General features: G+C 35.1%; 4 protein-coding genes across 6 annotated transcripts; 2 read left to right on the forward strand and 2 right to left on the reverse strand.

Moving 5' to 3' along the window:
* Positions 1-1,030: 1,030 nt before the first annotated feature.
* Positions 1,031-7,813, forward strand: LOC135135505 (protein HIRA homolog). 2 transcript variants are annotated; one of them, XM_064064572.1, is made up of 14 exons: positions 1,031-1,566; positions 1,629-1,805; positions 1,866-2,179; positions 2,784-3,071; positions 4,513-4,794; positions 4,846-5,177; positions 5,492-5,626; positions 5,682-5,862; positions 5,991-6,090; positions 6,147-6,410; positions 6,467-6,563; positions 6,618-6,865; positions 6,921-7,018; positions 7,651-7,813. In XM_064064572.1, exons 1-14 carry the CDS (start codon positions 1,530-1,532, stop codon positions 7,759-7,761), a joined length of 2,664 nt encoding a protein of 887 aa, XP_063920642.1. In that variant the 5' UTR covers positions 1,031-1,529; the 3' UTR covers positions 7,762-7,813. The 2 variants fall into 2 exon arrangements, with proteins under 2 accessions (XP_063920642.1, XP_063920641.1); XM_064064571.1 differs by having other exon boundaries at positions 1,034-1,566; positions 5,486-5,626.
* LOC135135508 (ubiquinol-cytochrome-c reductase complex assembly factor 6) lies at positions 7,753-7,962 on the reverse strand. The gene has a single exon (XM_064064576.1). It carries the CDS (start codon positions 7,960-7,962, stop codon positions 7,807-7,809), a length of 156 nt encoding a protein of 51 aa, XP_063920646.1. The 3' UTR covers positions 7,753-7,806.
* LOC135135507 (small integral membrane protein 4) lies at positions 7,932-9,755 on the reverse strand. 2 transcript variants are annotated; one of them, XM_064064574.1, is made up of 4 exons: positions 9,605-9,755; positions 9,437-9,543; positions 9,140-9,334; positions 7,932-8,022 (listed from the first exon to the last, which is right to left on the reverse strand). In XM_064064574.1, exons 3-4 carry the CDS (start codon positions 9,297-9,299, stop codon positions 7,967-7,969), a joined length of 216 nt encoding a protein of 71 aa, XP_063920644.1. In that variant the 5' UTR covers positions 9,300-9,334; positions 9,437-9,543; positions 9,605-9,755; the 3' UTR covers positions 7,932-7,966. The 2 variants fall into 2 exon arrangements, with proteins under 2 accessions (XP_063920644.1, XP_063920645.1); XM_064064575.1 differs by lacking the exon at positions 9,437-9,543 and having other exon boundaries at positions 9,672-9,745.
* Positions 9,756-9,792: 37 nt separating this feature from the next.
* LOC135135506 (U3 small nucleolar RNA-associated protein 6 homolog) lies at positions 9,793-18,584 on the forward strand. Its single transcript, XM_064064573.1, has 5 exons — positions 9,793-10,065; positions 10,349-10,661; positions 10,714-11,122; positions 17,557-17,871; positions 17,922-18,584. Exons 1-5 carry the CDS (start codon positions 9,974-9,976, stop codon positions 18,530-18,532), a joined length of 1,740 nt encoding a protein of 579 aa, XP_063920643.1. The 5' UTR covers positions 9,793-9,973; the 3' UTR covers positions 18,533-18,584.
* Positions 18,585-26,251: the final 7,667 nt, after the last annotated feature.

Below are 26,251 nucleotides of genomic sequence, written 5' to 3' on the forward strand. Positions count from 1 at the left end.
TAACGCTGCTTCGTTGCACTCTGCTGTTAATTCCAGTTCTCATTTATTTAGCCGTTTGATTAATAAATCGTTAATTGTCTTTATGGAATCAAGTGACAATTAAATTCAGGGATTACCTATCACCCGCTACTGAGTCCCGGCGATGCAGCGCGTCCCCACCTATATCGTGACGTAGCCCGACAGAAATCCGCTGTCTACTAATAACACACTCTGTACTGTTTTTTTTTTTTTATATTGATTGTAAATATTATTCATTCTCGAAGGATATAAGGCCGATAATAAGAGAAGTTTATATTGATTCTTATTCTGTGGGTACGGTCACCGCTGCCACTCTTAGATCATATAATAAATAGATACCACCATGCCGTGTTCTTTCCCTAGCAGAGCCTGTGACGACATCCTCCTGTCACACATCTCTCTTGTGCATAGAGGGATTACAATCAAGCTATCCTTGCCTGATCACTATTTGAATTTTGCGCGCCTAAATTTTAGGAAGTATGTCTGAACTAACTTCGTACGAAAGATGTTAACAGCTTGATTTTATAAATAATTCACAGTAGATAACGAAAGGAACAGTAAATTATTGGGCTGCAATTGTGATCCTTTATGATTACATCACTTAAAATAGGATCTTTGTTCTAAATTCTAAAATTGTTTTTCGTACAAGAACTCGAAAGAGAGGTTAGAAGAAACATCTGTCAAAAGCGATTTCTTGCGCTGGTGCGGTACAAGGATGGAAGTGAAATAGGCATATACAGATGAAATGCATATAACAAAGATGAAGATGTGGTGATCACACAAGGATAGCATTATACTACTCCCCTTGACGTAGAAAACGACAACAGATAGCTTCATGTCTAGTCACAGCTTTCAGTTTGAGTATTGGTATCTATTTATTATATGATCTAAGCTGCCACTCACCTGCCACCAGCAACTTCCAGCAAGGCAGCAACGTTCTGTGACATTAACGTCAACTGCAACCTTGCGTTAACTGTAACCGCTGCTGCTGCGGATGAGTTTATAAATCCAGCTTTACAGTCACAATCGCAAGCTTCATGTCAATTGTCAATGTCAACCATGATGTCATGTCAACAAAGGTGGAAAATGTGCAAAATGCAAAATACCAATGATGGAAGGAAGTAACATTAACATTTACTGCCCAAATTTTTGAGTGTATTTTCACAGTAAGATAATCGTTGTAAATAAAATGATGTGCGAAGAACAATAGTCCTTTCAACAACGATTTGTTTGGCAGGTCCCGATTTTGTTGTGGCATTATAGTGTTGTGCGGTTAAATAAAAAGTATTCAGGGGATTTAAGTAGAAATTGGGGACTGTGGAGCAGAAGCTGGAAGCTTCATGGAATATTGATTTTTGTGGTTGACATTCTTTTTACAAAACGGTTATTTACGTTGACTTGGAAATGCAATGTGTTGTAGGTTGTGAATGCGATTGTAATGTAACAAAACAATCCTAACCTATTTTGGTTTTTTGTTATGGTTTTGTTGGTACCGAAAAGAATAAAAAAAAATGATTTTCTTTAAACCGTCGTGGGTAACACATGAAGGTAGATAGAGGCCTGTACAACTGGTAATTGCCCTCTTGTTAACAACAATATTTTATTTATAGTCAATAAGCCTATATTCTCCGTGGATATTCACCCAAAAGGGGGTCGCTTTGCCACAGGCGGCCAGGGAGGATCTGGTGGTAGAATAGTAATTTGGAATATCGCACCAGTTCTTTCAGAAAATGAGGAAAATGATCCAAAAATCCCAAAGATGTTATGTCAAATGGACAACCATTTAGGTAGGTACTTCCATTGTGTTATTTTTATGAAATAATTATTTAGCCAACAATTTGTTATAGCTTGTGTGAATGTTGTAAGATGGAGTAATGAAGGGCACCTGCTTGCATCAGGTGGTGATGATAAACTTGTCATGATTTGGAGACTTACAAGTGAAGGAAGTTCTTCAATTTTCGGAAGTGGTAAAGTTAATGTTGAGACATGGAAATGTGTTTACACATTAAATTCTCACAATGGGGATGTTTTGGATCTGGCTTGGGCACCGCATGATGGATGGTTAGCATCTGGAAGTGTAGACAATACTGTAATAATATGGAATGCTCAAAAGTTCCCAGAAAAGGTGGCAGTCTTAAAAGGACATACAGGCATGGTTAAAGTAAGAACATACATATTATATTCTTAAAGAGTTGAAATAATAAAATGGTTGGTAAGATGATGTAGGTAAATGTTATGAAATGAAGAGTATTGTTTTAAATTAAGAATTATTAAAACTTGACCAGAGCTATCAAAATCTAGTTAAATAGAAATATTTAAAATATATTCTTCATTTCAGCAGGAGTATGATCAGGGTATTGTAGAATGAACTCTGCTGTTATTCTGTAAACAAATACGATGTAGCGACATAGCGACTCTGGTTTCTGTTTAATGTATATACATATTTAAAAGATAAATAATGAATAAGGGGTAGCAGAGACTATAAGTTAGCATTATTTGTGATACACTTTTGTATCAAAACTAAAATAGACAGGAAGTTTTTGCAGCATACCACACGTTAGTAAATATGTTTGAAATTATTGTAAGTAAACTTGGATAATTTTTATAAAAAGTGTTCTGTGGGTATTACAATTGATTAAATTTTAAGTAGATTTTGTTATGTATCCCGTTTTGTTTTTAAAAGAAATTATAGGAAGTATTAATTTTGGCAGATCAATATGATATCCTGACTATTTTATGCCTTAACATATTCTTTTGTGTTTTAGGGAGTTACTTGGGATCCTGTGGGAAAATATATTGCGAGTCAATCAGATGATAAATCATTGAGAATATGGCGAACTTGTGACTGGATGCAGCAGGAGCTAGTGAAAGATCCATTTGTTGATTGCTCGGCAACTACACATGTATTACGATTGTCTTGGTCACCAGATGGTCAATATCTTGTATCTGCACATGCCATGAACGGAGGAGGTCCAACGGCACAAATTATAGAAAGAGAAGGTTGGAGGCAAGATAAAGATTTTGTGGGTCACAGAAAAGCGGTAACATGCGTCGTAAGTAGCATTTTACAGTCATTCGTAGATTTGACTGAATTTTAATTCAATAAATGTAAATGTGGTATTATTCTTCGTTCAAACATTTAAATTTTGAAGCCAAACTGTTTTTAAAACGTTCACCAGTTATTTTGTCATGATCATTAATTTCTTATGTTTGTGGTTTGTCAAGTCTGTGAAGTTCTATACAACCTATGATTATTTGTGAGTAGAACTCATTGTGTAGATATATTACATATTGCCAAAAAACAGAGTAAACTTCGTGTCACTAACGACCATGAAGATGGATCCCCATGCCAAACATCTATACATAAAAATGTACACTGCACGTTTTTCTCTCCAAGATGACGTTTGTTTTTCAATAAAAATAATCAAAAGTGTAATATTTTCAAATAATTTTTAGATATACCTAATGTTTGGGGAGGTGTTTTTTTTGAGTCACAAAAGAATTAACACTGCTGTAATATTGACCTGAGTTGTTTATTAGTTTCTGTTTAAATAAAGAGTGACACTGAAAAAGCATGACGATTTTTTTTTCCATCACCACGTGCACAGGTTATTTCAAAATAAATGTTTCTTTCCTTTGTTTTAATAGGGATACAGATAATATTTTTACGCAAAATAGTGGTATGGGAGTATCGCTTAATTTTATTATTTTATCAATAACATAAAATTTTACCACATTTGCTGGTGTTATTTGAAAATATTTTAAAATAAACTTGACTTAATGTTTGTATATAAATTACAAGTACATTTTATTGGATTAAAGTCTGAAATCATGGTAATTCGTACTTACAGATTATTTTGGAAACGGTCCACACCTAAAAAATCAAGACGCAACCAGAAGTGCCAAATGAGCATAAAAAACACCATCAAAGGCAACCATAGATTTTTGAAGATTTTTCTTTGGTAGAATTTTCGTCTTGTCAGATTGTAACGAATTTAAAAATGTGACTTGAAAATGCGTCGATCAAAGCCAAGTCTTCAAAAATCCATAATCGTGTTTTTTATTTCTCTCTCGGTACAATTTCAAAACCACCTTTGATATATTTCATCGATCTTATTGATTATATTATTGATTGGTATTGGTACAATTGTTGCAAAATGTACTCAAACGACGAAAAGATTTATAGAGAGAACATTATCCGTATAAGAGACACCCTAATGAGCTCTTGTTTTGCATTTGCTTGTTTTTGCCTTTATCCCAAAAATTAACGTTTATTTCCAAATTTTCAAACCAAACAGTCCTTCAGTTTTTATTTTAAAAAATAAATATCAATGACTGTTATGCAAATGTATTGTTGGTTGTGTTATGAATTTTTTAGGCGTGGAGCTTCCCGTTAATAATCCTGAAAACAAAATAACATAGATGCAATTTGGAGGTGACGAGATGCTTTATAATAGAACATTGTAGAAAAAATATAACTGTTAATATTTTTAGCGATTCAATTCGAATATTTTGAAAAAAATGTCACCCGGAAGTCCGAAAAGTCAACAGTACTGTTGTTGTGCCATAGGTTCACGAGATAGATCTATAAGTGTTTGGTTAACATCTTTAAAAAGACCATTAGTTGTTATTAAAGATTTATTTGACGATAGTGTGTTGGATATTTCCTGGAGTAGCAATGGTTTGTATCTCTTTGCTTGTTCGTGGGATGGCAGTGTAGCGTGCGTTATTTTTGACCAAAAAGAAATTGGAATACCTTTATCAATTAAAGAAAAAGTAAGTCTTAATGCGAAGATTTCTTGTCTTATTTTATTTGGTATATTTCAGAATGACCTATATGAACGAATTTATCACAAATCTCTGCAAAAAAGTTGGAATCTAAGTTTTAGTGGAACACAAATTGTTGAAAATCCTGAATTATTAACTGCCATTGATAAAATAAATGAAACAAGTAACACTGCCAGTGTTAGTTGTGAATTACCAGAACCAGCGTCAAAAGATGTGTCATTTGAGTCTCCAAAAGTTAGTACCAGCATTTTGGTTGCAGCTAATAAACAGGTTGAAACAAGATTGCCGTCTGGTAAAAGACGTATTACACCAATGTTACTTACATCAGTTCCAACGAGTAATTCAAATGAAGCAATTAATATTACTGCAAGGTAAAATTATTTCACCCTTTTTTATGATACCTTATCTTTTGTGAAAACCTAGAACTTGGGTAAAGTCCCATTTAGAAAATTTTACTGTTCCTTATTCCCAACGATTTGTCAAGGAAAGCAATTGTACATCATATTCCACATACAGGCTTTGGGTTACATGGTTTTTCAACGTTACAACATTTGATTTTTATGCTCACCAAATGTTAACTCTTCAACAAAAATTAAGATATCTGATGATCATTGCTTGTGCGACGAATCATTGGATATGTGGAGCCATTTACAGGAAACCTAGACTTAAAAATTTTTAGTTTTAGAACCAATTTAGAAGTTCCTCCCAAAGAAAGTACATCTTTTAGTAGCTCTTCTCCAACGAAGAGTAAAATTGTTGTTGAAACTGTAACAGATCAGAGGAAGCAACCAACATTTGGTGGTTCATCCGTGAAAGCTTAGTAATGTTCTTACTACAATATTAAATATTAAAGTTCATGTATTATTATCTTATAGTTCAGTGGTGAATGAAACAAATAAATTAATGGGTACTCCCCCAGGAACTCAGATTAATCAGCTGACGTGTTGTGAGGTACCAGGGGATCAACCTATTGTTCAGTTTATTAATATATTGGATCCTTTAAAGTTGCCTTCAGGCGTCGCAGTGACAAAACAGGCTGGAAATATAAAAATTCAGGTGGGTGTTAAAAACATTCTGTTATACGCTAAATCCTAGCGTGAGTTGTAAAAATTACCTAAATCCAACGACATTACAGTGGTTGTTGCTTGCACTTGTACACTGCAATGACGCTTTATATTTTGTAGGTAACTAATAACTGCCATAAAACGTCCAAAGGTTCTTTAGCAGGTATTGAAGTTTATAAAAATATGAATGATAAGGAACCAAACTGGGATACATACTTAGGTGACAACTCGAAACATAGTGTAGTATTTTGTGACATTTCAAATTTGCTTTATTAGGTTCAACAGTAAGGTGTTTAGCCGCCAACAGAAAGTTTATTGTAGCGTGCTGCGAAGATCTTAGTATTAATTGCTATGATATTAAATCTGGCGCTCGTCCACTACCACCTATAATCATTGAAGATGTTGTATCATCCATTAGTCTTTCACAAAACAGTTATTGCTTAGTTTTAACAAAAACAGGTTTATTATATATGTGGAATTGGGAAAATTGCAAAAGCATTTTAAGTCGGGTGTCAATCAGAAGTTTACTGAGTGGTAAAGGTACTTAAATTTCATAGTGTAAGTTTGACAAGGTTACGAGTTTATTAAAATTGTAGGTGTAGTCAACAGTTGTGGTTTAAGTTCGTCTAACTTACCTGTAATTACATTGACTGATGGGCGTGCGTATTCGTATGTCAGTGATCTACAGACATGGCAAGTATTTCAAGAGTTCTGGATTTTTTAATTCTAATTATTTTCATTAATTAGGGTACAATTATCAAATCCACTTGATCCCATAAGTCGGGTTGGAGGAAGTTTTACAAAGCGGATGTCACCACACCTACCATTAGCATCTTTGCAAAAAGCTATACCATTTCATAATTCTCATGATGCATTGCCTTCAGGTGTTACTTTAAGTTTTCTTGAATGCCAAATTATGGCCAGTTTTACAATTCACTCCCCTGATGAATATAGGCATTGGTTGATTGCAACCGTTAATTACTTACTTGATAAAGGTTTGTTTTTGTGTATATGAATATTTTTGAGACACTAATATGTTTGTTGCATTAGGTCCAGAATGCAGACTGCGGTTAATTCTAGACGAATTGTTGGGTCCTACATATTCATCGATGCCTGCTAAAAGAATCAAAGTGGATGACAACATTTTGGTTAGTTTTTGAAATATACTTTTTGGAAGAAAATGAAACCTATATTCCACGGAGGTAGAATGAGAGGAGGGAAGATAGTTTGAAAAAGTGACTGGTATACGGCGCTTTCGACTGGTGTCATAAATTGCTTTTCCAGCTTCTCTGAGAAACTAGTAGTGCCAGTGACGTGCTTGAAAGCGCTTGTCGAGAGGCTGGACATACGATTCAAAAATTAACCTGTAGTAAGTTACTGGCATTGATTAAATACATATGCATTTAATCAAAGTCAGTGATAAGGGTCATGAATGGGTAAGGGGTAAATTCTTTTACTATATGCTATATGGAAACCCATTCATAAGCAGAGTGCACCGTCACTAATTCTCTATTGATAACCGACCGTTTCCGATCTAGTGCGGAAAGGGTCATAAATGGCTCTTGCGTGGGGCTTTTTTGCCGGCGTTTCTTTAACATTGGTTAATGAAGATAAGGTATGCTTCCTCCTGTCATCCTATCTCCATGCAATATACATATTTTTGCATAGTTCACTTGACATAAATATTGGAAAAATCACGATTTTTTTTGTATAATAAATTTTGCATTCTGCAATATAAATACGCTGATGATTTAATAAGTTATAATTAATCAAATTTTAGGGTACATCTAGGCATGCTTTTCTTCAGGAAATTTTAGAAATCGTAAAAACAAAACTGCCATGGCAACGCTTATACAAGGAATATAAAGAACAACTTGATGAATTACTTTAAATATTTGTATTTTTTCTACATTACAGTAAATAATAATAAAAAAAACTATATACGTCGTTTTTTCATTTCTTCCTCAATGTATTTGTCTAGATCACTTAGAGGTTTATAGTAAATATGAACGGTTTGCGCTCCCGCCAACATGGTCAAAGTCGCAGCGGTAAAAAAACTTAAGTAGCGAAACCACGACACTCCTGCGGGCATCTTATTATGCAAGTGTTTCTTCTACGATGTTTTTGGCTTGTCTTATTTTATATACTCTATCTAAAATTAAATTATCAAATAGTTACATATACATCAAATATTGATGTCACAATGTGACAAAACACATTGCTACAATTTATGATATGCCCATAGATCACACTTGTGTACTATGTGAATATGACTCGAACATCAGTTCTATTACCGATTTAAATTAGGGAATTGCTACACGCACATAAATAGATTACTAAAGATTTTTTAAATTTCATTGTAAATACAAGATATTGGGACATTATGACCCTGTTATGTTGAACATATTTGTGTCTTTCGTATTCGTTTCTTTTGCAAAGTATACAATTGTAGTAAATTGTTTTTTGAGTCAATGAATGTTGTAAAAATGATACACCTAGAAAATTATAGACAGTAAGAAAGTGATAAATAATACTCGTTTTATGGTGTAACAAATCACAAATAACCTAAGTAGTCATAATTACAGAAAAGATATGAAAACGTAATAACAATTATGGTACCGTCGTTTTCAAAAAATTTTGGGCAAATGACATTGACATGAAAAGTCATATTCCCATTGCTTTTCATTGATCTATGAGAACCTGATTTGCTTATCTTGCCCAAAATTTTTTGGAAACGCCTGTACACCTGGAGTGTATGCTACTGGTGGAAAAACACTTCTGAAAATATTGATAAAAATTAAAAATTATCAGTAGTTAGTTTAATTTTCATAGTTAACTAAAATATTTATTATGATTTCTTAAAAAAATGTACAATTAAGCCTCAATGTTTTGAGCTATGCTCAACTACATTGAAAAAAACTGATTCAAATTTCGTACAATATATGCATTTGTCATGTGATACAAATTATTATCATAACTTTACAAATGAAATTAAAAAAGATTTTGTAACATGAAAGTATCAATCCGTGCACCTAATACCTATTCATCGCACAACTTGACCCCTTGGTATCTTTGCCATATTACACTTTTTGTCCTGATGTTTCCTGTTTTTATTTGTAACGTGAAAGAAATTTGCACTATAACACACATATACCTATTTAAATTCTAGTAGTTACACAACATATTTTCCAGTGTTAGAACTGATGTTTTCGTGCTTCATATTCATGGTCATTTTATGCCACCAAAGTGGATCAAATACACATACTTACAAAAATTCGTTTCACCAACTTGCCAGTTAATCATAGAATATTCTAATACAGCCCCTAAAATGAAAAACAGTGGAAGGAAGCGGTATTCTCCAATATACTTTTTTCCAGGCCACTTATTTAGGATTTGTTGAAATCTTATGCTACGTTTTATGTTCATCATATGTCAGTCTTTTCACATTTAAATATAAAATTTCACTGAAAAACAACATAAAGAACGATTTAAGAGAATTACATAACGCAACACGGTTCGTGTTGGGGGTGGTAGTAAAGCACAAGACAGTAGTCAAGTGTACTTACTTTTAGCAAAGGTATCTTGGTTATCATCTTTACAAATTAATGGAAAGCATAACAAAAACGAACTGTACAAAAATGAAATCTACACTCTACACAGTACTGTTCCTGTTCTAAAATTTTTACCAAGAATCAATAAATTATACTGAAAACACCTGAAATTAAAAGACTCACGGGACCATGCTAAGCACATACAATTTTGTCAAATAAATATCATTCGAAATAAATTTTTAAAAGGTACCTATGTTAGATCACTAGATGATTGCTTAGATGACTCGAGTAGTATGTGGTAGTATCATGTTAAATTTAGTGAATTTACCTTTCAACAGTTTTCTTTTTTTTTTTGGTTCGCCGGTTTGCCATTTTTGACATTATGTGACAGTGACAGTTAGCAATACACATGGAGGAACATTGTGGTTATGTCAGTTCGTTTTAATTGCAGCGTGTTTGTGAGTTGTATACACGCTTGTTATATGTGATACAAAAATACTTTTAAAATATTTAAAAATTTGTTTGTATATTTGCTAAAAACATTAACGCAAAATGGCAGAACTTGTGCAACGTCATATGGAGTCCATGGCTGAAGAAATGGAAGAAATGAGGAGAACAGAGTTATATACATTAAAAGAATTGCGGTTAGTTGTGGGTTAATTATTCCTGGGAATTATAAAATATTATAATATAGATAACATTTTTGCGTTTGTTTTAAATTAAGTGTCCAACATTTATATGACAAATGGTGTTTTTCTAATCACAAAGAGAAAATAAGAAGCCAAAGTCAGAGACTTTGGTGGAGAAAACAGAGTAAACAATTTTTAAAGGACTCTGATTGTTATGTAGATTTTTATGTTTTATTATTGATTTATTCTACTGTTACCACCCTGCTAATTTGTCATAATTATATCTTTTATTTTTTAGATTCATATTAAAAACACGGAAAGAATTTGAGTATAAAATTAATGGAGTTTCAAAAAACCTGAAGGATTTTAAAGAGTACATTATGTATGAAAAAGTTTTGTTGAAACAGATACATAACCGACGTGATAAAAATAAAATCGCTGAAAGAAAAAGCGCAATAGAATATAAAATTTTAAGAAGAATAAGAAATCTGTATGAAATAGCACTGCAACGATTTGCAGGCGATTTTTCATTATGTTTGTCATACTTTAAGTTTTGCAAACAGTCAAATTATATCAATGCTGCCTCCGTTGCTGTCCAAAATATGATAAAGGTATATTATTTACAGAAATGTAATGTAAGATGTGTAATAAATTTATTTACAGAATTGTGCCCAAAATCCAGATGTTTGGCAGGTTGCAGCTGCCTGGTATGCTCACGATCGCAATGATCTCAACACTGCTCTAACAGTTCTTAATAAAGGTTTAACTCTACATAAAAACAGTCAACTTTTGTATACTGAAGCTATAAAATTGGAATTGTCAGTTATGAAAAATCACAATACTAGAACAGATGGGGATGATTTGCCCAACAAAGTATGCAAAAAGATAGAGACGTATGTTAATTTCATATGTGATTGTATCAATGACTGTTGTTATCTAATTGAAATTTTAAATTTATTAGAATCATACAATTTTACAACTCCTGTTCAAAATTTAATGATTAAAAAACTTTTACAAAATCATTCAGAAAAGGAAATTGTATGGCAAACGTTAGCACAAAGGGAAAAGAGGGGTAAGTTTTAGATATGTAGTAATTGTATGATGATAAATATTTTGTGTGCCGCGGTCCGATGTTGTCCATTTTGCATAACTGACAGGCGGACGGCAAACACCGCTTTTGAATTACTATGCCGGCAGAAAGGTTACTAAACTAGATTTTTTTATTACTGACGGATCCATTCTACCAAAATAAGTTTTTCACAATCTCAAAAAAAAAAAAAAATTTGCCACATATTTGGAGTACATTTAGAGAAAGCTTCATGTCATAAATTCTCCACCGTATCCTTGAGCACCCAACGACGAAGTGATACTGAACCATTTTGGTAAATCCAAGTTTCGTCGAGGTACACGAATGTTAAAGTGGAGAATTTTAAAAGTGGAGGAATTTTCTCCAAAAAGTAATTTTTGCTGCAATAACATGTTTTTGTTCACATAAATTTTGCGACCGTTTCCATTTCAGGTCGCTAGAAATAACAATCTAGTATTTTTATTTTTTGAGCTATGTAATTGTGGGCACCATTTTTCCAATTTAAAATCGGCTTAGAAGTGTCAGTATATGATTAATTTTCCATAAAATGTCAGTGATGTTACTAAATAAATTAATCTAATTCGTCTACAAACTCGAATTCTGTGCAAAATATATTTTTTTTCAAATCCTTGAAGCGCACTGTAGTATAGTTTTCAATCATTAATTGCAAACTATCTTTTGATGTTATGTGCTTAATATAAGACCCGTTGCAATGCGCCCATACCAGCAATGGTATGGTGGAAGCCGAATCGGTTCATATCTCGTAAACCTTAAATAATGTGACAAATATTTTTGGCATTTTAAAAATTTCGCGCCACCTCTTCTAAGGCCGCCATCCTTTAAGTTTTAATAATTACAAGAATGCATCTGAATGACAAGAAAATTACTGTTAGTCATTTCTAGCGATCTGGGAATATTTAATATTTAACTTTATTAAATTAAAGTGTCGGCCCACAAAATTTTGTGTTTTACAAATTATTTTTTATCGAATCTTGAGAATATTTTGGGAATACTCGGAAATTACAAGCCTCGCCATTCGGGCTCGGCTTCTAACATTTTGTTCGCATTTCCAAAATTTCATTTTCCACACGAGTGAAACAAATAACTATTACCTTATAGTAGTAGGTTCTGAGGTAGTTTTTGCAGTTGCAGTTGATTTATGAGACAGACATTCAACATTAGTAACAAGTGAAGTAAATTGCTCACAAGTCACTGATAATGCCATTCAAAATTTAAAGATTTTTTATTAAACATATTTCGTTTAAATAATAAATTATTACAGTCGCGGACAGTGAATTTCGTCCACACAATTCACGCGAATTCACAAAAATTCACTGTAGTCGGTGCTTTATTGTCATGATGACTGACGTTAGTATTGTCAAATTTAATTTAGCTTCGAACCTGCCATCGATTTGTTATTTTAATGAAGGTAAACTAATATCCCTTTTCCAAGACGGGATGTCGCTACACTTTTCGGCCTACCGCGGACTAGTGTTAGTTATCGTATAAAAAAATGTTTGCCCCTTTATGTCAAAATGACAAAAAAAGGTTAGAAAGATCTAAGGGCTAATTTAGAGTTTTTTTCTGTCAAAGAAAATGGGTGGACGAAATTCACTATCCACGACCATACAAATAGTAACAACAAATACACTCAATTTTTAGTGTTATTCGGTAATTTCTTTACGAGTATATATTAAGGCTGATCTATAGATGCAGCAACGGCGTTCAAAATTTATGTAGTAATGAAGCAATTAATAAATTAACTTAACATGAAATTTTACACCTGCATATTATTGACTTGAACGTCAGTTTCAACTAATGGACATCCCAATAAATAATAGCACAATTTTTCATATATAGGGTCACCAAAATCGATTGAGAGAGTTGGTACCCCCTGTTTCTGTCGTGAAGTTTGTCAACCTTATGACAAATTTGTTTAAGGTTATATGGCAATGAATTCAGTGGCGTGACAAAAATTAGAAACTTCAAATCTGACAACTAATGTTTTTACCAAAAAAAAAGTTGAAAAAAGACGCCACTGAGTTTTGAAATTTGAAACTTGAAACTTCAAATCTGACAGCTAATATTTTTATACAACTTAACCTTCAAACTACCGGGTGGGGTCCAAATGGACCCCATTGATACATTTTCATATTTTTTCCCGTTATTTCTGGTTTAACGATAGTGGTATTTTTAGTAGCTTCGATTAAGGCCTTTTGCTATGCATTCAAAAAATATCAATTGAATAGGTGTAACAGTTTGTTACAAAAAAAAAAAATAATCTCTTGGGGTCCGCATGGACCCCACCTGGTTCTTTATGTTGCCATTTTTTTGTCTACATTTTGGAAATTTTATTGCACCTGCAGGTCTTATTCTGAGAATTTAGTCTTACAAAAACCATTGTTTTATTCTTTACTAGTTTATAGGCGGCGTTGCAGTTTTGATACAGATTTGCAGGTGTCAGTATCGGTGTCAGTGTGACAATGTAATCACTGTAAAAAATTAAATTTTGTTTTATCAATGGCACGTTATCAAAATCGATATCAGTACAATCCCGCGGACGCTGTTTCGTCTATATAAGCAGCAGGGACAGAAATCAAGAAATTTTTGCATTTCCTACAAAAGATTTGTTTGCCGAGATCATTCTATTCGTACTGTTGAATGTCAGGAATGCTGGAACAAAAAACTGTAACGAAAAATGCTTATTTATTATTGTTATGTAATTTTTTTAACTTGGTTGTGTTTAAAATTAATAAATAATTTGGATTCGCCACAAATTTTTGATTAATTCTTTAATTTTGGCTAAATAAGGCCATGGGGTCCAAACGGACCCCACCCGAAACGATGTGTAATTTTTCCCACCCGGTAGTTTGAAGGTTAATAAACCAAATTATTCAAGTTCAGGTTTACCAACTCTCTCAATCAATTTTGATGACTCTTTACCACGGTTGTAGAATAGATAGGTTTGTACACTAATGGCTTGGGATGGCGACGCTTCTTTTCGATCCCTATATCCATGGAAAGGACACATACAGCTAGCGCCTCTACCTTGTCGAGCGGAAATCGTTCTAGTTATTTTCGTTTACATTGCTTTATGAACACTAGGCGGAAAAATATCTTACGGATGCAATTCCCCAGTTGAAGCAAGGTGTGTTTTACGGCGAGTAGCGGGGACGCTTTGATCTGGTCCACAAGGTCGTAGCCAGTGCGTCGCTAGGAGTGTTTACAGCTTGTTAAAAAACTACTTCTATATTACTATATTACTTCAAATAAAAATACTCGATGCCCTTTTTAATTTTTCAAACACCTGACCACAGATTTGTGATCTTGAAATGTTATATTATGTTGATATAGTCCAAAAGAAAAATATATTTGTAATCAAACTATTGCCGCGACAGCACTGGATCGAGCGTATGAAAAACAATTCCGCGCGTTGTTTATGAACAATACAAAATTTGTAAATGACATTTGATCGGAGTCGATAAGTACGATTTCTTTTATTAATTACATCGGTTATAGACAGATGCCTATAGAGTTCTGTGTCCCTAAAACGTCAAAAACCAGGCGACGCGATCGGCAATTGGCGTCGCTGACCAGGGATATGCAAATGTATGCTAGTGTATCAACCTATCCATTCTACAACCGTGCTCTGTACTATAATATGAAAAAAAGTGATGCAATTTTTCCAGCAAAATTTAATGAGTGTTGATTGTTATGAGAGTTTGTTGCTTGGCAATTTTGCGAGTGACATCGACAGACAAAATAATGTCAATGTCACGAGCTAAATTGCTTAAAGCAACAAACTCGAATAAAAGAATCATTAAATTTGCCAGGAAAAATTGTATCACGCATGGTATTCGGCATGACTATTTCATGAAAGGAAATATAACTGATTCTATTACATTTTATAAAATTTTATTTTACATTGCTATGAATATGGAATGTACACTTGTAATAAGAAACATTTTTTCTGTTTTCTTGAGTTTGTGGTTCTCGAGATTTGTTTTTTTGTAATAAGAAACACTTTTTCCGTTTTCTTGAGTTTGTGGTTCTCGAGATTTGTCTTTCTTGAAAGTATTCGTTTGTATCACTGATTCATTTTTGTTTCCTCGCAAATTTTTAATTAGATTCCCATGATGATCTTTGTGTAGCTGAAGGCAGGGCTTTAAAGCCTGAGCACTTGAGTGCTCTGTTAATTTGATTAATTGTTGCTCCCCAACTCCACTTTTAGCTAATGCAGATATTGCAGAAGATCTGTGAGAACGATTAGTTATTCATTTTCCATTTTTTGATATCTAACCCAATCTTCTGTGCTGATTGTTTTGTCCATTTTGGTAGGGTGTTTATACCTGTAGGCGAGTTTTTATACCAACAGCCTTTTTCCCAGGCAGGATTTACTGTCAAGAATAATCTAACAGGACAGAGATTTTCATTTTCGTTGTTCCTAATGAGCCATTTGCTGGAAGCTAGAACTTTTGACCCACCTTGGGTAGTTTTCGAAAAAACTGGATTGTACTCAACACGTCTAGTAAATTGACCACCGTTGTCCATTCATGCTGAAAAAACTGTACTTTGTAATTCACAGCTTCATTCTCTCGCCAAATGCACAGATATGGAAAAACTTCTTCTTTAAACCTTCCGGATTAGCCTCATTCCAACTATTTGCCATTGCGTGCACTTCTTCCAGTGTGAGGGCTTTCACACTAACTTTTCTAGTTTCACAATTTTCTTGAAGCATTTTTCGTTTTGCATCACAAGCATTTGTTGGTTGTTTAAAAGAAATATCAGAAAACTGATTTATTTTAATGTTATATTCATTAAAATATTTTTCCTGGACCATCAAAGCTGTTGTGTTCCATATTTATTTTAGGCTCGTTTCTTTATAATTTTCCCCATTCTTTTTTCGCATGTTGAATGCCCAATCCTGTAATATATTTGCTATTTCCTCTGAAGTTGTTCGCCGCTGCGTGCAGAATTCGGTGAACTGCTGCCATATCGAAGTTTCAGTTTTCACCGTATTTAACGGAATAATTTTCGAAATTGAAGCACTGATGCTTGCCGTTGTTATAGTATTTAACATTACTAGCATGGTAAAAGGGTTTTTACTGGCGGACAGAAGGATATAACTGGCGAGCCGCAGGCGAGCCAGTCACCTTCTAGAGCCAGTAAAAACCCGTTACCTTGCGTGTATTGTTCAATATTTTATTTGTTTCTCACTTGTAAATAACTATTATAAATTATTAAAACCTCTAGAAGATCCAATATTTGAAGAAACTTCGTATGAGCTTTAGACGTATTGCCTTGGAAACGCACGTCAGCATGGCACTTGTCATAGCATTTACTGTGTTGTCTAGTCCTGTCATTTAGATTTTAACTAACCTTGGTTATTACCACTCTGTTTTCAACTAAAAAGCCAGATTTCCGACTTACGTCATAGTTAGATTGATTAGTAACAATTTTATTTATTTTGATTTGTCGAACATAATAGTTATTTTTATTGTTCATGTTTTTACAGTGCGTGTCTCTGTGTCTATAGTACGTCAATCAGTCTTTAATGTTCACGAAATGCTATTACATCTCTAAGGTCGTGATATCAGTATTATACGCACTAACAGTGATTTATTATTAGGGCTAGATGGTTGAAATTTAAGCGCTTCGAATTGACTCCTACCCAGCAGACCAGTGGCTCGCAGCCGATATTACACATCGCGGAGAAAATTATGAGAAAAATAATGTTAACTAAATGTCAGTTGATGATTTTAAAATCCATATCCATGAAATAACAATAACAATAATTTTAATAATTTTCAACTGTCAAGTCTCGTTGAAAATAAAACTATTTGTGTAAATTATCAAAAATAATGTACAATTGGAAAGCGAGAAGCGGGCAAGGCAAGGTTGCAGAGGCCTGCACTGGTCGCCTGATCGGACGAGTAGAGAGGATAAATAAATTTCGACCACCCAGCTCTAGTTATTATACAGGGTGTTATTGAAAGGTATGTACAACAAAATTGATAGTTATTCGCCAAGTCCAAGAAGTCTGAAAATCTTATTTTGTGTTATCAAAATTATAAGGGGAAAATTAACCCTTATCCAACCTTTTTAGACGCTAGTGAAGGATAAATAGGTAAAATTAATTTATTTTAATAAATCCTAGCAACTGTAACAATAAAACTTTTGTCAAGACTAAATGTTGCTATAGAAACGAAATGATCTTTTTATCAGAGGCGTACAACGAATTTGGACATAAATTTTAATAATTTTTATTTCTAAAAGGAGAACACTTTTACCTGAACTTTTTTTTACTCTTAGCACCCATACTTCGACACCAATTGCTGATTTTATTTTGTACGTACCTTTCAATAACACGCTGTATAGTATTTCTTTCACTTATAAAATAAATAACTATTACTTTACAGGTCTTCATTATGGTATATCTAATGAAGAACAACGTTCGGGAAAAGATTGTCTCACTTTGTGTTTTGAAAAATATAAAGAAGGTCTGAGTAGAGTATCGTCGCTGGAAAAAGCAAGCCTTTGGTCATTATACTTAGATTGCTTAGTTGAAGCACAAGTTGATCGTGACAGTTATGGGTTATTAAAAAATGACACAACTGTTTTACTTAAGTCAGCTTTAGAACAAGCTTCTAATGAAAAGTATTTGACAGAAAGATATTACATAAAATGGTTAGAATTAGTGACAGATGAAGAAGCCTTGCATATCCTAGAAAAAGGTAGTAAATTATATTGGTTTTATTGTAAATCATTTCATTGTTTTTTCTAGGTACCTCGGCATTACCACATTCTGTTGACTTATGGAAATTACGTCTGCGTTATGCAACAATGACTGATAAAAATATCAAGGTAGATGAAGTTTTTAATCGAGGATTAGAAATGTTAAAAGAACGCTCTTTACCATTATGGTTTATGTATATTCGTTATTATACTTTATTATCTAGAGATGATATGATTGATGATATATATACTAAAGGTATTACATATCCACAAGAAATTTCTGAGGTATTGAAACCAAGATATATTGAATGGTTAGCACTAGCTAAAGGTATTCATGTTGCACGAAAAATGTATTATAAGTTGGCGAACGAAAAACCTTATTGCAAAGAACTGCATTTCAGTATGTCTAAATTAGAATCTACAGAAATTGAACATGATTATGAGGGATGGGCCCGAGTTCATGAACTAGCATGTAAGCAGTTTGGAGAAGAAGATGTAGATGTATGGATAAATCATATTTTGTTTTATTTACATTTTAACAAATCTGATAATGTTAACGAGAAGATACAACGTATTTATACAGAAGCTGAAAATACTCTGTCACCTCTTTTACAGTCAGATTTTAAAGAAAAGTACGCTAAGGCTCTTTCTGAACAATAGAAAAATTGTATATTTTAAAACGTTATTTTTTAATAAATCATTATTAACGCAATGTGTTTTTATTCAGTTTGACAATTTACGTACTTATTTGCAATTGTATTCTCCTTTTAAATGACTTTGTGAAGTGAGAATAGATTGTGCAAAATAACGCCCAACATGTGAGCACATTTGCCTTAATTTAAATTAAAAAAAAGTACATTATTACATGTACATATTTCATAGGCGATTATTGTGGCACAGAAAAGTTTTGACCACGAGGAGCGCAGCGAGGAGTGGTCAAATAGAATGAGTGCCACAAGTCGTTTTATGAAAAGAGTGTAATATACTATTTTTTCTACTTTGCATTGTAAATAAATTTTAAAAGAATATTTAAAAAATATATTTTCGATTAGGGATTTTCCACAGTCGGGTGGTAACAAAATCAACATTTTCATAATCATTTAACACAAAATATAAATATTCAGTTGGTCTAGTTGTTTCGACTGACCGCATTACATCACCAACAACTGTGTTAGACGGCCGGCGCAGATCCGACAACCCATTTGACCAGGAAGACATCGCTGACCTTCACTTACCCACCTCCGCCCCTACGACAGATAAGCTTTTCCTTCCACCTCCTTCACAACAAGATACTCGATAATCGGAAGTTCATAGTAGTAATAGAAATAATTCGTGAACTAGTAATGTAAGGTTATAGCTATAACTAATCAATTGATCGATTGTTGATTTTGATATTCAATTAAACTTTGACTACGGACAGGGATATTTTTTCCAATAGTGTTAATCCCTGTCCAACTGATATTGTTTATCTAAACAAAACTGGTGGCGCCCTTCACAATATCATTCGACAACGTAGAGCTCCTTCTACCCTTCTTTCTTCTGAGTGAGCCGGCAACCAACGACCGTGGCGATTTAAAAAAAAGAGTCGTAACAAGGTGAGTGACAAAAAGAAGACTCGCCCAAAAAAAAAGAAGCCTCAGATAACTAGCCAATACCAAAACAAACATACGACGATAAGAGGCTGTAACGAATCGGATACATTTTACTGCGGTGGTTTCTCGGGCGTGGGTATATGTAGGTAGAACCCGCAAAACCACTACCTGTGACCAGATTCGAAAGTTCCTTGAAAGTATATATAATGATTAATGATCAAAACGACGAATTGTGTATGCCGAGACTACTTTTGTCGGCAATGCCGACAGCAAGTGGATAAGAGTCTCGTGCCCTTCGACAAACCCTGCAGCTAACATCAGGGACCTGTACACCCATCACGTTGCGGCGGTATATCAAGGTGTTTATCACGTTATCTTGACAGGCCGCGATGAATCCCTCAGTCTCAGACATAAGCCCGGCTGACCTTAGATATTTGAAAGTCAGCCTTGTTCACAAACCCCGTGTCTCGATGTTCTGGTAGAACATACCTTGCATAGATCTATCAACATGCTGTCTGAACAACACATTCTGTTCAGCAGTCTTTGGGCTCTTAGGTGGTCGGGCTGCAAGTCGGTTGCCAACTCAAAGTTGTCTCCTCGTCGCCGGCCCGGCATCCTACTTCGAAGCTGTTACTAAGTTCTTCAGCAGCCTTGGTTGCCACCTTAAAAATAAACGTGCCAGCCCCCGGGTTCTCGTGGCTTTTTACCATTCACAGAAGGGGATCTGAGCTCTTAAGGATCTTCAATGCTAATCCCAGGACCACTCTGCGATGCATGCACTCCAAATTAACGAGTCCCCTGCCTCCTTGATGTCGTGAGAAATACAAACGGGGAACTGACGACCTAGGATGCAAACTCCGTTGCATGTGCATCATCTTCCGGGTATCCCTGTCGACCTTCCGCAACTCATCAACTGTCCACTTCATTACTCCAAAGGAGTAGAGCAGGACTGGAACCGCAAGCATATTGATGGCTGCCACCTTGTTTGTCCCGTGAGTTCGGAAGACCAAATCTTTCGAAGCAGGTTCCTATACTTGCCGCGAAGAGCTTCTTTTACCTTGGGAGCGTCATGTACACGCTGTTGCTCTATCCCAAGATATTTGAAATTCTCTTCGGCATCCAGATGTCTGAAGATGCTTCTATCAGCGAGTTGCACGTCTTCAGGGAACTCCCGCGATCGTTTTCTTTTCAAATGGAATACTGCTCACTTTTCAGTTCCCAGCTCAATGCCAACGTCCCGCGTATACTCTTGGACTACATTGAGAGATTGTTTGAGATCTTTCTCTCCGGAAGCCCACAATTTTAGATCATCCAGATAAAACAAATGGGTGATCTGATGCCTCCGATCGCTTGGTGGTCCACACATACAGGGTGTCTCAGGAATAAGTACATTAATTTTATTCAGTAACAGAACTCGTGAAACGGAACAACTTTTTTATCTAGCATTTTTTCGAAAACTCAAGTCGAATTTCGAATTTTCCCACCCATATATTTACGAGCCGTCTATGTTCACCTTAAATAATAACAACACTACAACAATGAAGAAGGTACCCTAGCAACTGTTTTGACACTGACAATCATTTTTATGTCAAGTGTGTTATTAAACGTTGTCTCTTTAAAGTTTGTTTAGCACAGATTTCTAATTTATAGACGAAATGTGTTGAAATGGCTTTGTTTTCAAATCTGGAATGCACCGATATCGTTTTAATGTACGGTGAAGCTCGGGGAAACGGCACTCGAGCCCAAAGAATTTTTTCAGAAAGCCTCCCAAATCGTCGTCTGCCAAATGTGCGCAGTGTTAAGAACGTTTCAGCATCTTCGAGAGTAAGGATCTTTTAAACCTGCACTTCAGGATCGGGGTAAGTTACGTAGTAATAGAATTGCTAATATTGAAGAGGCTGTTTTGAAGAGTGTCGAAGCTCCACCGGACACTAGCACGCATCACTGTCTAGTGTGATGTATCGGATAGTAGTATTTGGAGGATACTCAGAGAACAAAAAATGTACCCCTTTCAGGACCAGAAAGTTCAGTTATTGAAACTAACAGACTTACCACGTACACAAAACTTTTGTGAGTGGGTTAACAGAAAAATAAACGAACAAGCAAATTTTGTATCTCTTATACCATCAACTGATGAGGTCGGTTACACGAGGAAGGTGTAATCAACACCCACATTTGGGCCGATGAAATTCCGTACGCCATTAGGGAGCAGGATTTTCAATTTCTCTCTAAATGTTTGTCACATTGACAAGATTAGGAAAATACGTATCCTAATAACTGTTTTTGACCATAAATTATTAATTATAATAATTATTAGTGTCCATGGGTGACTGAGGATCGATGGGTGGGTAACCTTAATTGGGATCAAACTTTAACAACTTTGATAATTAAAAAGTTCTTGACAAACTCCATTAAAAAAAGTTGTTGAGTTCAATGAGCTCTATAATTGATTAAAATTAATGTACTTATTTCTGAGACACCTTGTATATCCACGGGTTCGCTTTAAGGCAATGGAGAGCGGTAGCAGTGAGATGCAGAACAGAAGGGGATTTAGGGATTCACCCAGAAAAAAAACCCTTCTGAGCGTTACCAGCTCCATAGTGACCTGTCTCGTACCGGATGTTATGGTGAAGCGGGTTCACGAAAGCGGCAGCAGATCTTTTATGCATCTCACTAGTGGGGCAAGCACCGCAAGACACCTGAGCAAGTGTAACAATAACTCATGCGATGTAAAATCAAATGCCTTACGGTAATCTGTCCAGGCCATGGAGAGATTGCGCTTGTAGAGAGTGGAGTCCCTGGTGACAACATTGTCTGTTACTAAGTGTAGGGTAGACCTTAGGTTGGTATTGTACGTTGGTACTGTTGACAGTTGGTTGAGAGATGAATAAACAGTGAAGCATGGCGAAAGACGCCGTAGCGAATATAAATTAATACCTGGTCCCCTGCAAAGCCAACCACCACATGGTGTCAGGTGTCGAAAGATACAGTAAAAAGTGTTAAAGATACACAGTAAACTTATACCGACGTGTTTTTCAGTAAAACATCGCTGAGACATCGTTAAATAACGAGGTAAACACAATGGCGACCGTTGAAGAACTACAACAACAAGTGGCTCAGTTACAGTAAGCTCTACAAACATTAGAGAGTAGGCCTCAACACAGTAACGCCGAAAATGCAACTAATAATAGCACCATCATTAACACAGTGCCTACACCAGATAGATTTTCGTTCAGCAAAGATGATTGGAAAACTTGGATAACGCATTTCGAACGGTACAGACAAGCCACAAAGATAAATACGGCAAGTGAAAGCTCACAAATAAATTCACTTTTGTTACATATGGGCGCGAAAGTAACTAAATTTTTAGAAAGCCATCAGTGCACCGAAACAGATTTCTCGACATACAGAGAACTAAAACAGTTCTTCGACAAAAAGTTTACAGGAACAACCAATGTAATATATGCACGTGCAAAACTCAATATGCGTAAACAAAAGGAGGGCGAAACTGCACAAGAGTACATAAGTGCATTAATAAGTTTAGCAAAATCATGCAATTTTCAGACATTAGAAAATGAACTGATAAGAGATCGTCTTGTCGTGGGCATACACGATGGAAAACTTTCCGAAGCATTACAGATGGATAGCCAGTTAACATTAGATTCAGTAGTTAATAAAATTACTCAGGCAGAACGTATTAAAGACGAGAATAAAGAACTAAGACAGCAAAGTTGTCAACTTGATAGTGTGACCAAAAACAGGAAACCGTTTAATAAAACTTACAGGGAAAAAGGAACTAAAAGCTACACATTCCGAGAGGAAAAAAGAGGAAAGTTTCAAAGAAAACGTGAGACATGCATACGATGTGGAACAAAACCCACACATAGAAAAGAAAATTGCCCTGCACAAAATGCAAAATGTCGGAAATGCAACTTGCTGGGACACTTTGCACAACAATGTCGAACAAAGAAAGTACATGAAGTCACTCAAAAAGAAACAAACACGGACACAGAAGCAGACGAATCAACCTACAGTTTTGATCAAATAATTAATGTCAATGGCATAACACACGAGGGCTCGTGGAATATTAAACTAAAGGTTAACAATACCACATTGAAATTTAAAATTGACACAGGCGCAGACGAAACAATTATCACGCAAAAAGACTTTGAGGAAAAGCTACAACATATAGTAGAAATACGAAAAACTAATGCTATTTTAATGGGACCAAGGAACAATAAAAATCTGGAAGTATTAGGAAAAATCAAATTACCTATAAAGTGGAACAATAAGAGCGAAATTATTAAGTGCTTTGTGGTAAACACGCAAGAAAACCTCTTAGGTAGGCCAGCATTAGAGAAGTTAGAAATAGTGGAGTGGAACAAGAAAACACTAAAGATAAGAAAAGATATACAAAGTGTGGAAAATAAAGACAAGTTTAAGGAAGAAATTATAAGAAAATATCCAAATTTATTTTCTGGTTTGGGAAACCTCAAGAATTATGAATACAAAATAGAATTGAAGGAGGGAGCAGAACCATATGCAATAGGCATACCAAGAAGAATTCCGCTTCCACTTATGAAAGATGTTCAAAGGGAAATAAACAAGATGGTAAACGACAACGTGATAGAAAAAGTAGAAGGACCTACAGACTGGTGCGCGCCAATGGTCATAGCACATAAGAAAAATGGTAAAGTTAGAATTTGTGCAGATCTAACAGAATTAAACCGACATGTAAAACGTGAAAAATTCCAATTACCGTCAGTGGAAGAAACTCTCGCAAAATTGCAAGATGCCAAGATATTCAGTAAATTAGACTTTTCAAGCGGCTTTTGGCAAATGAGCCTGGATACAGAGACAAGAAAGTACACAACATTTATTACACCATTTGGAAGATACGTCTACAAGCGCATTCCATTTGGGATTACATCTGCTCCAGAAGTATTCCAAAAAGTGCTGTACAACATTATAACTGAAGTAAACTCTGAACAAGTACAAGTACACATGGACGACATTTTAGTTACAGGCCGCACAATGAGCGAACATGACAAAAATTTGTGTGTTGAAATTATTAGAAGAAAAAGGTCTAACGTTAAATAAAGAAAAGTGTAAACTTCGCAATTTTGAAACCACATATTTGGGATTTGTAATAGATGGTGATGGAATAAAACTGGATACCCAGAGGGTAGAAGCTATAACAAACTACCCAACCCCGAGAAACCAAACAGAGGTCAGACAGTTTTTAGGGTTAACAAATCAACTTTTTAAGTTTATCGAGAACGTCGCAGATAAAACCAGGTTGCTGCGCGAATTGTTAAGAAAGGATCGACAATTCACTTGGACTCCAAACCATCAAAAAGAATTTGAGAACATAAAGAGTGAAATTGCGTCACCACGTGTATTAGCAAAATTTGACGTAACAAGAAAATCACGTGTATCGGCGGACTCATCATCATATGGAATTGGTGCAGTATTAGAACAGTTGTACGAGAACGATACGTGGAAACCAGTTTACTTTTGTTCAAAAACGTTAAGTCCTGCAGAAAAAGGATGTGCACAAATTGAAAAAGAAGCGTTAGCGATTACGTGGGCTTGTGAAAGACTGGAACAATATTTACTCGGCAGCAAATTTGAAATTTTAACGGATCACAAACCATTGACTGTGATATTAAAAACAAAGGAAATAAACAAACTAACCAACCGTTTACAACGATTCCGCATGAGAATGTTAAAATTTGAGTACGACATACACTACGTCCCAGGTAAACAATTTTATGTGCCAGACGCCTTATCTAGAGCTCCAATCACAAAAGGCAACGACGATACAGATGTTATCAACAGGGACATCACCGATGTATACATTAATGCAATAACTAAAGAAGTCAATGCGAAACTGCATTCTGAAGATGAAATAATAATGCAATAAAAGAAGGATCCCACAATCCAAAAAGTCGTACACTATATCCAGACATCCTGGCCACCAAAACACGAATTACTTGCAGAGGAAACAACGTACTGGAAATATAAAGACGACATCAAAGTAAGCAATTCCATACTCTGCTACAAAGACCGCGTTGTCATTCCTAAATCCTTGAGACGCTGGTGTTTGCAAGTCGTGCATGAAGGCCACTTTGGGATTCAAAGATGTCTAGCAAGAGCTAAAGAAAACATCTGGTGGCCTGGAATAACAAGACAGCTTAAAGACATAGTAGAACAATGTGAAGTATGTATAAAACATAAACACCCGAGTGTAGAACCAATGATATCTAGCGAGGTACCGACAAGACCTTGGGAAGTTGTTGGTGCAGACTTTGCATATTACGAAAACAAAAACTACTTGGTAATTCAAGACTACTACACGAAGTACCCAGAAATAAAAGAGATGAAGAGAATTACTAGCAAAGACGTCATTGAGGCATTTAAAGAAATTTTTGCAAGACATGGTATACCCGACAAAGTTAGAAGCGACAATGGAAGACAATTCGACTGTTTAGAATTTCGAAATTTTGCAAACCAATATGGATTCAAATGGATAAGTAGTAGAGATGTGCCGACTGCAGTCGGCCGACTAGTCGGCTTTGTCAAAACCGGTTAAAATTAGTTTAATCGACCGAAAATTGGTGTCAAAGTGTAGATAATCTTCCGCTAGTTACGATTCTGAAATCGCCGTCACGATATATGGTCCAATAAACACGCAAAGCGCATTTAAAATTTCCAAAAATTTTCCAAAAAAGTGGTTAAAATTGGTTAAGTATTGTATAAACTGCCCTAAATTGTGTTATTCTTT

This window comes from Zophobas morio, unplaced genomic scaffold (genome assembly GCF_036711695.1).
Source record: "Zophobas morio isolate AGI-343-1 ecotype UQ-CSIRO unplaced genomic scaffold, CSIRO_AGI_Zmor_V1 ptg000024l, whole genome shotgun sequence".
NCBI lineage: Eukaryota > Metazoa > Arthropoda > Insecta > Coleoptera > Tenebrionidae > Zophobas > Zophobas morio.

Excerpts from the sequence above, each read along its gene's own strand:
- LOC135135505 (XM_064064571.1), top strand. The coding sequence starts at position 1,530 with ATGATTTTCTTTAAACCGTCGTGGGTAACACATGAAG. Across the intron at positions 5,178-5,485 it reads GCAATTAATATTACTGCAAG|TTTTAGAACCAATTTAGAAG; the intron begins GTAAAATTATTT and ends AAAAATTTTTAG. Across the intron at positions 6,866-6,920 it reads TAATTACTTACTTGATAAAG|GTCCAGAATGCAGACTGCGG; the intron begins GTTTGTTTTTGT and ends TTGTTGCATTAG.
- LOC135135508 (XM_064064576.1), bottom strand. The coding sequence starts at position 7,962 with ATGCCCGCAGGAGTGTCGTGGTTTCGCTACTTAAGTTTTTTTACCGCT.
- LOC135135507 (XM_064064574.1), bottom strand. The coding sequence starts at position 9,299 with ATGATGAACATAAAACGTAGCATAAGATTTCAACAAATCCTAAATAAG. Across the intron at positions 8,023-9,139 it reads AGTTGGTGAAACGAATTTTT|ATAGAGTATATAAAATAAGA; the intron begins GTAAGTATGTGT and ends ATTTAATTTTAG.
- LOC135135506 (XM_064064573.1), top strand. The coding sequence starts at position 9,974 with ATGGCAGAACTTGTGCAACGTCATATGGAGTCCATGGCTGAAGAAATG. Across the intron at positions 11,123-17,556 it reads AGCACAAAGGGAAAAGAGGG|GTCTTCATTATGGTATATCT; the intron begins GTAAGTTTTAGA and ends ATTACTTTACAG. Across the intron at positions 17,872-17,921 it reads CTTGCATATCCTAGAAAAAG|GTACCTCGGCATTACCACAT; the intron begins GTAGTAAATTAT and ends TGTTTTTTCTAG.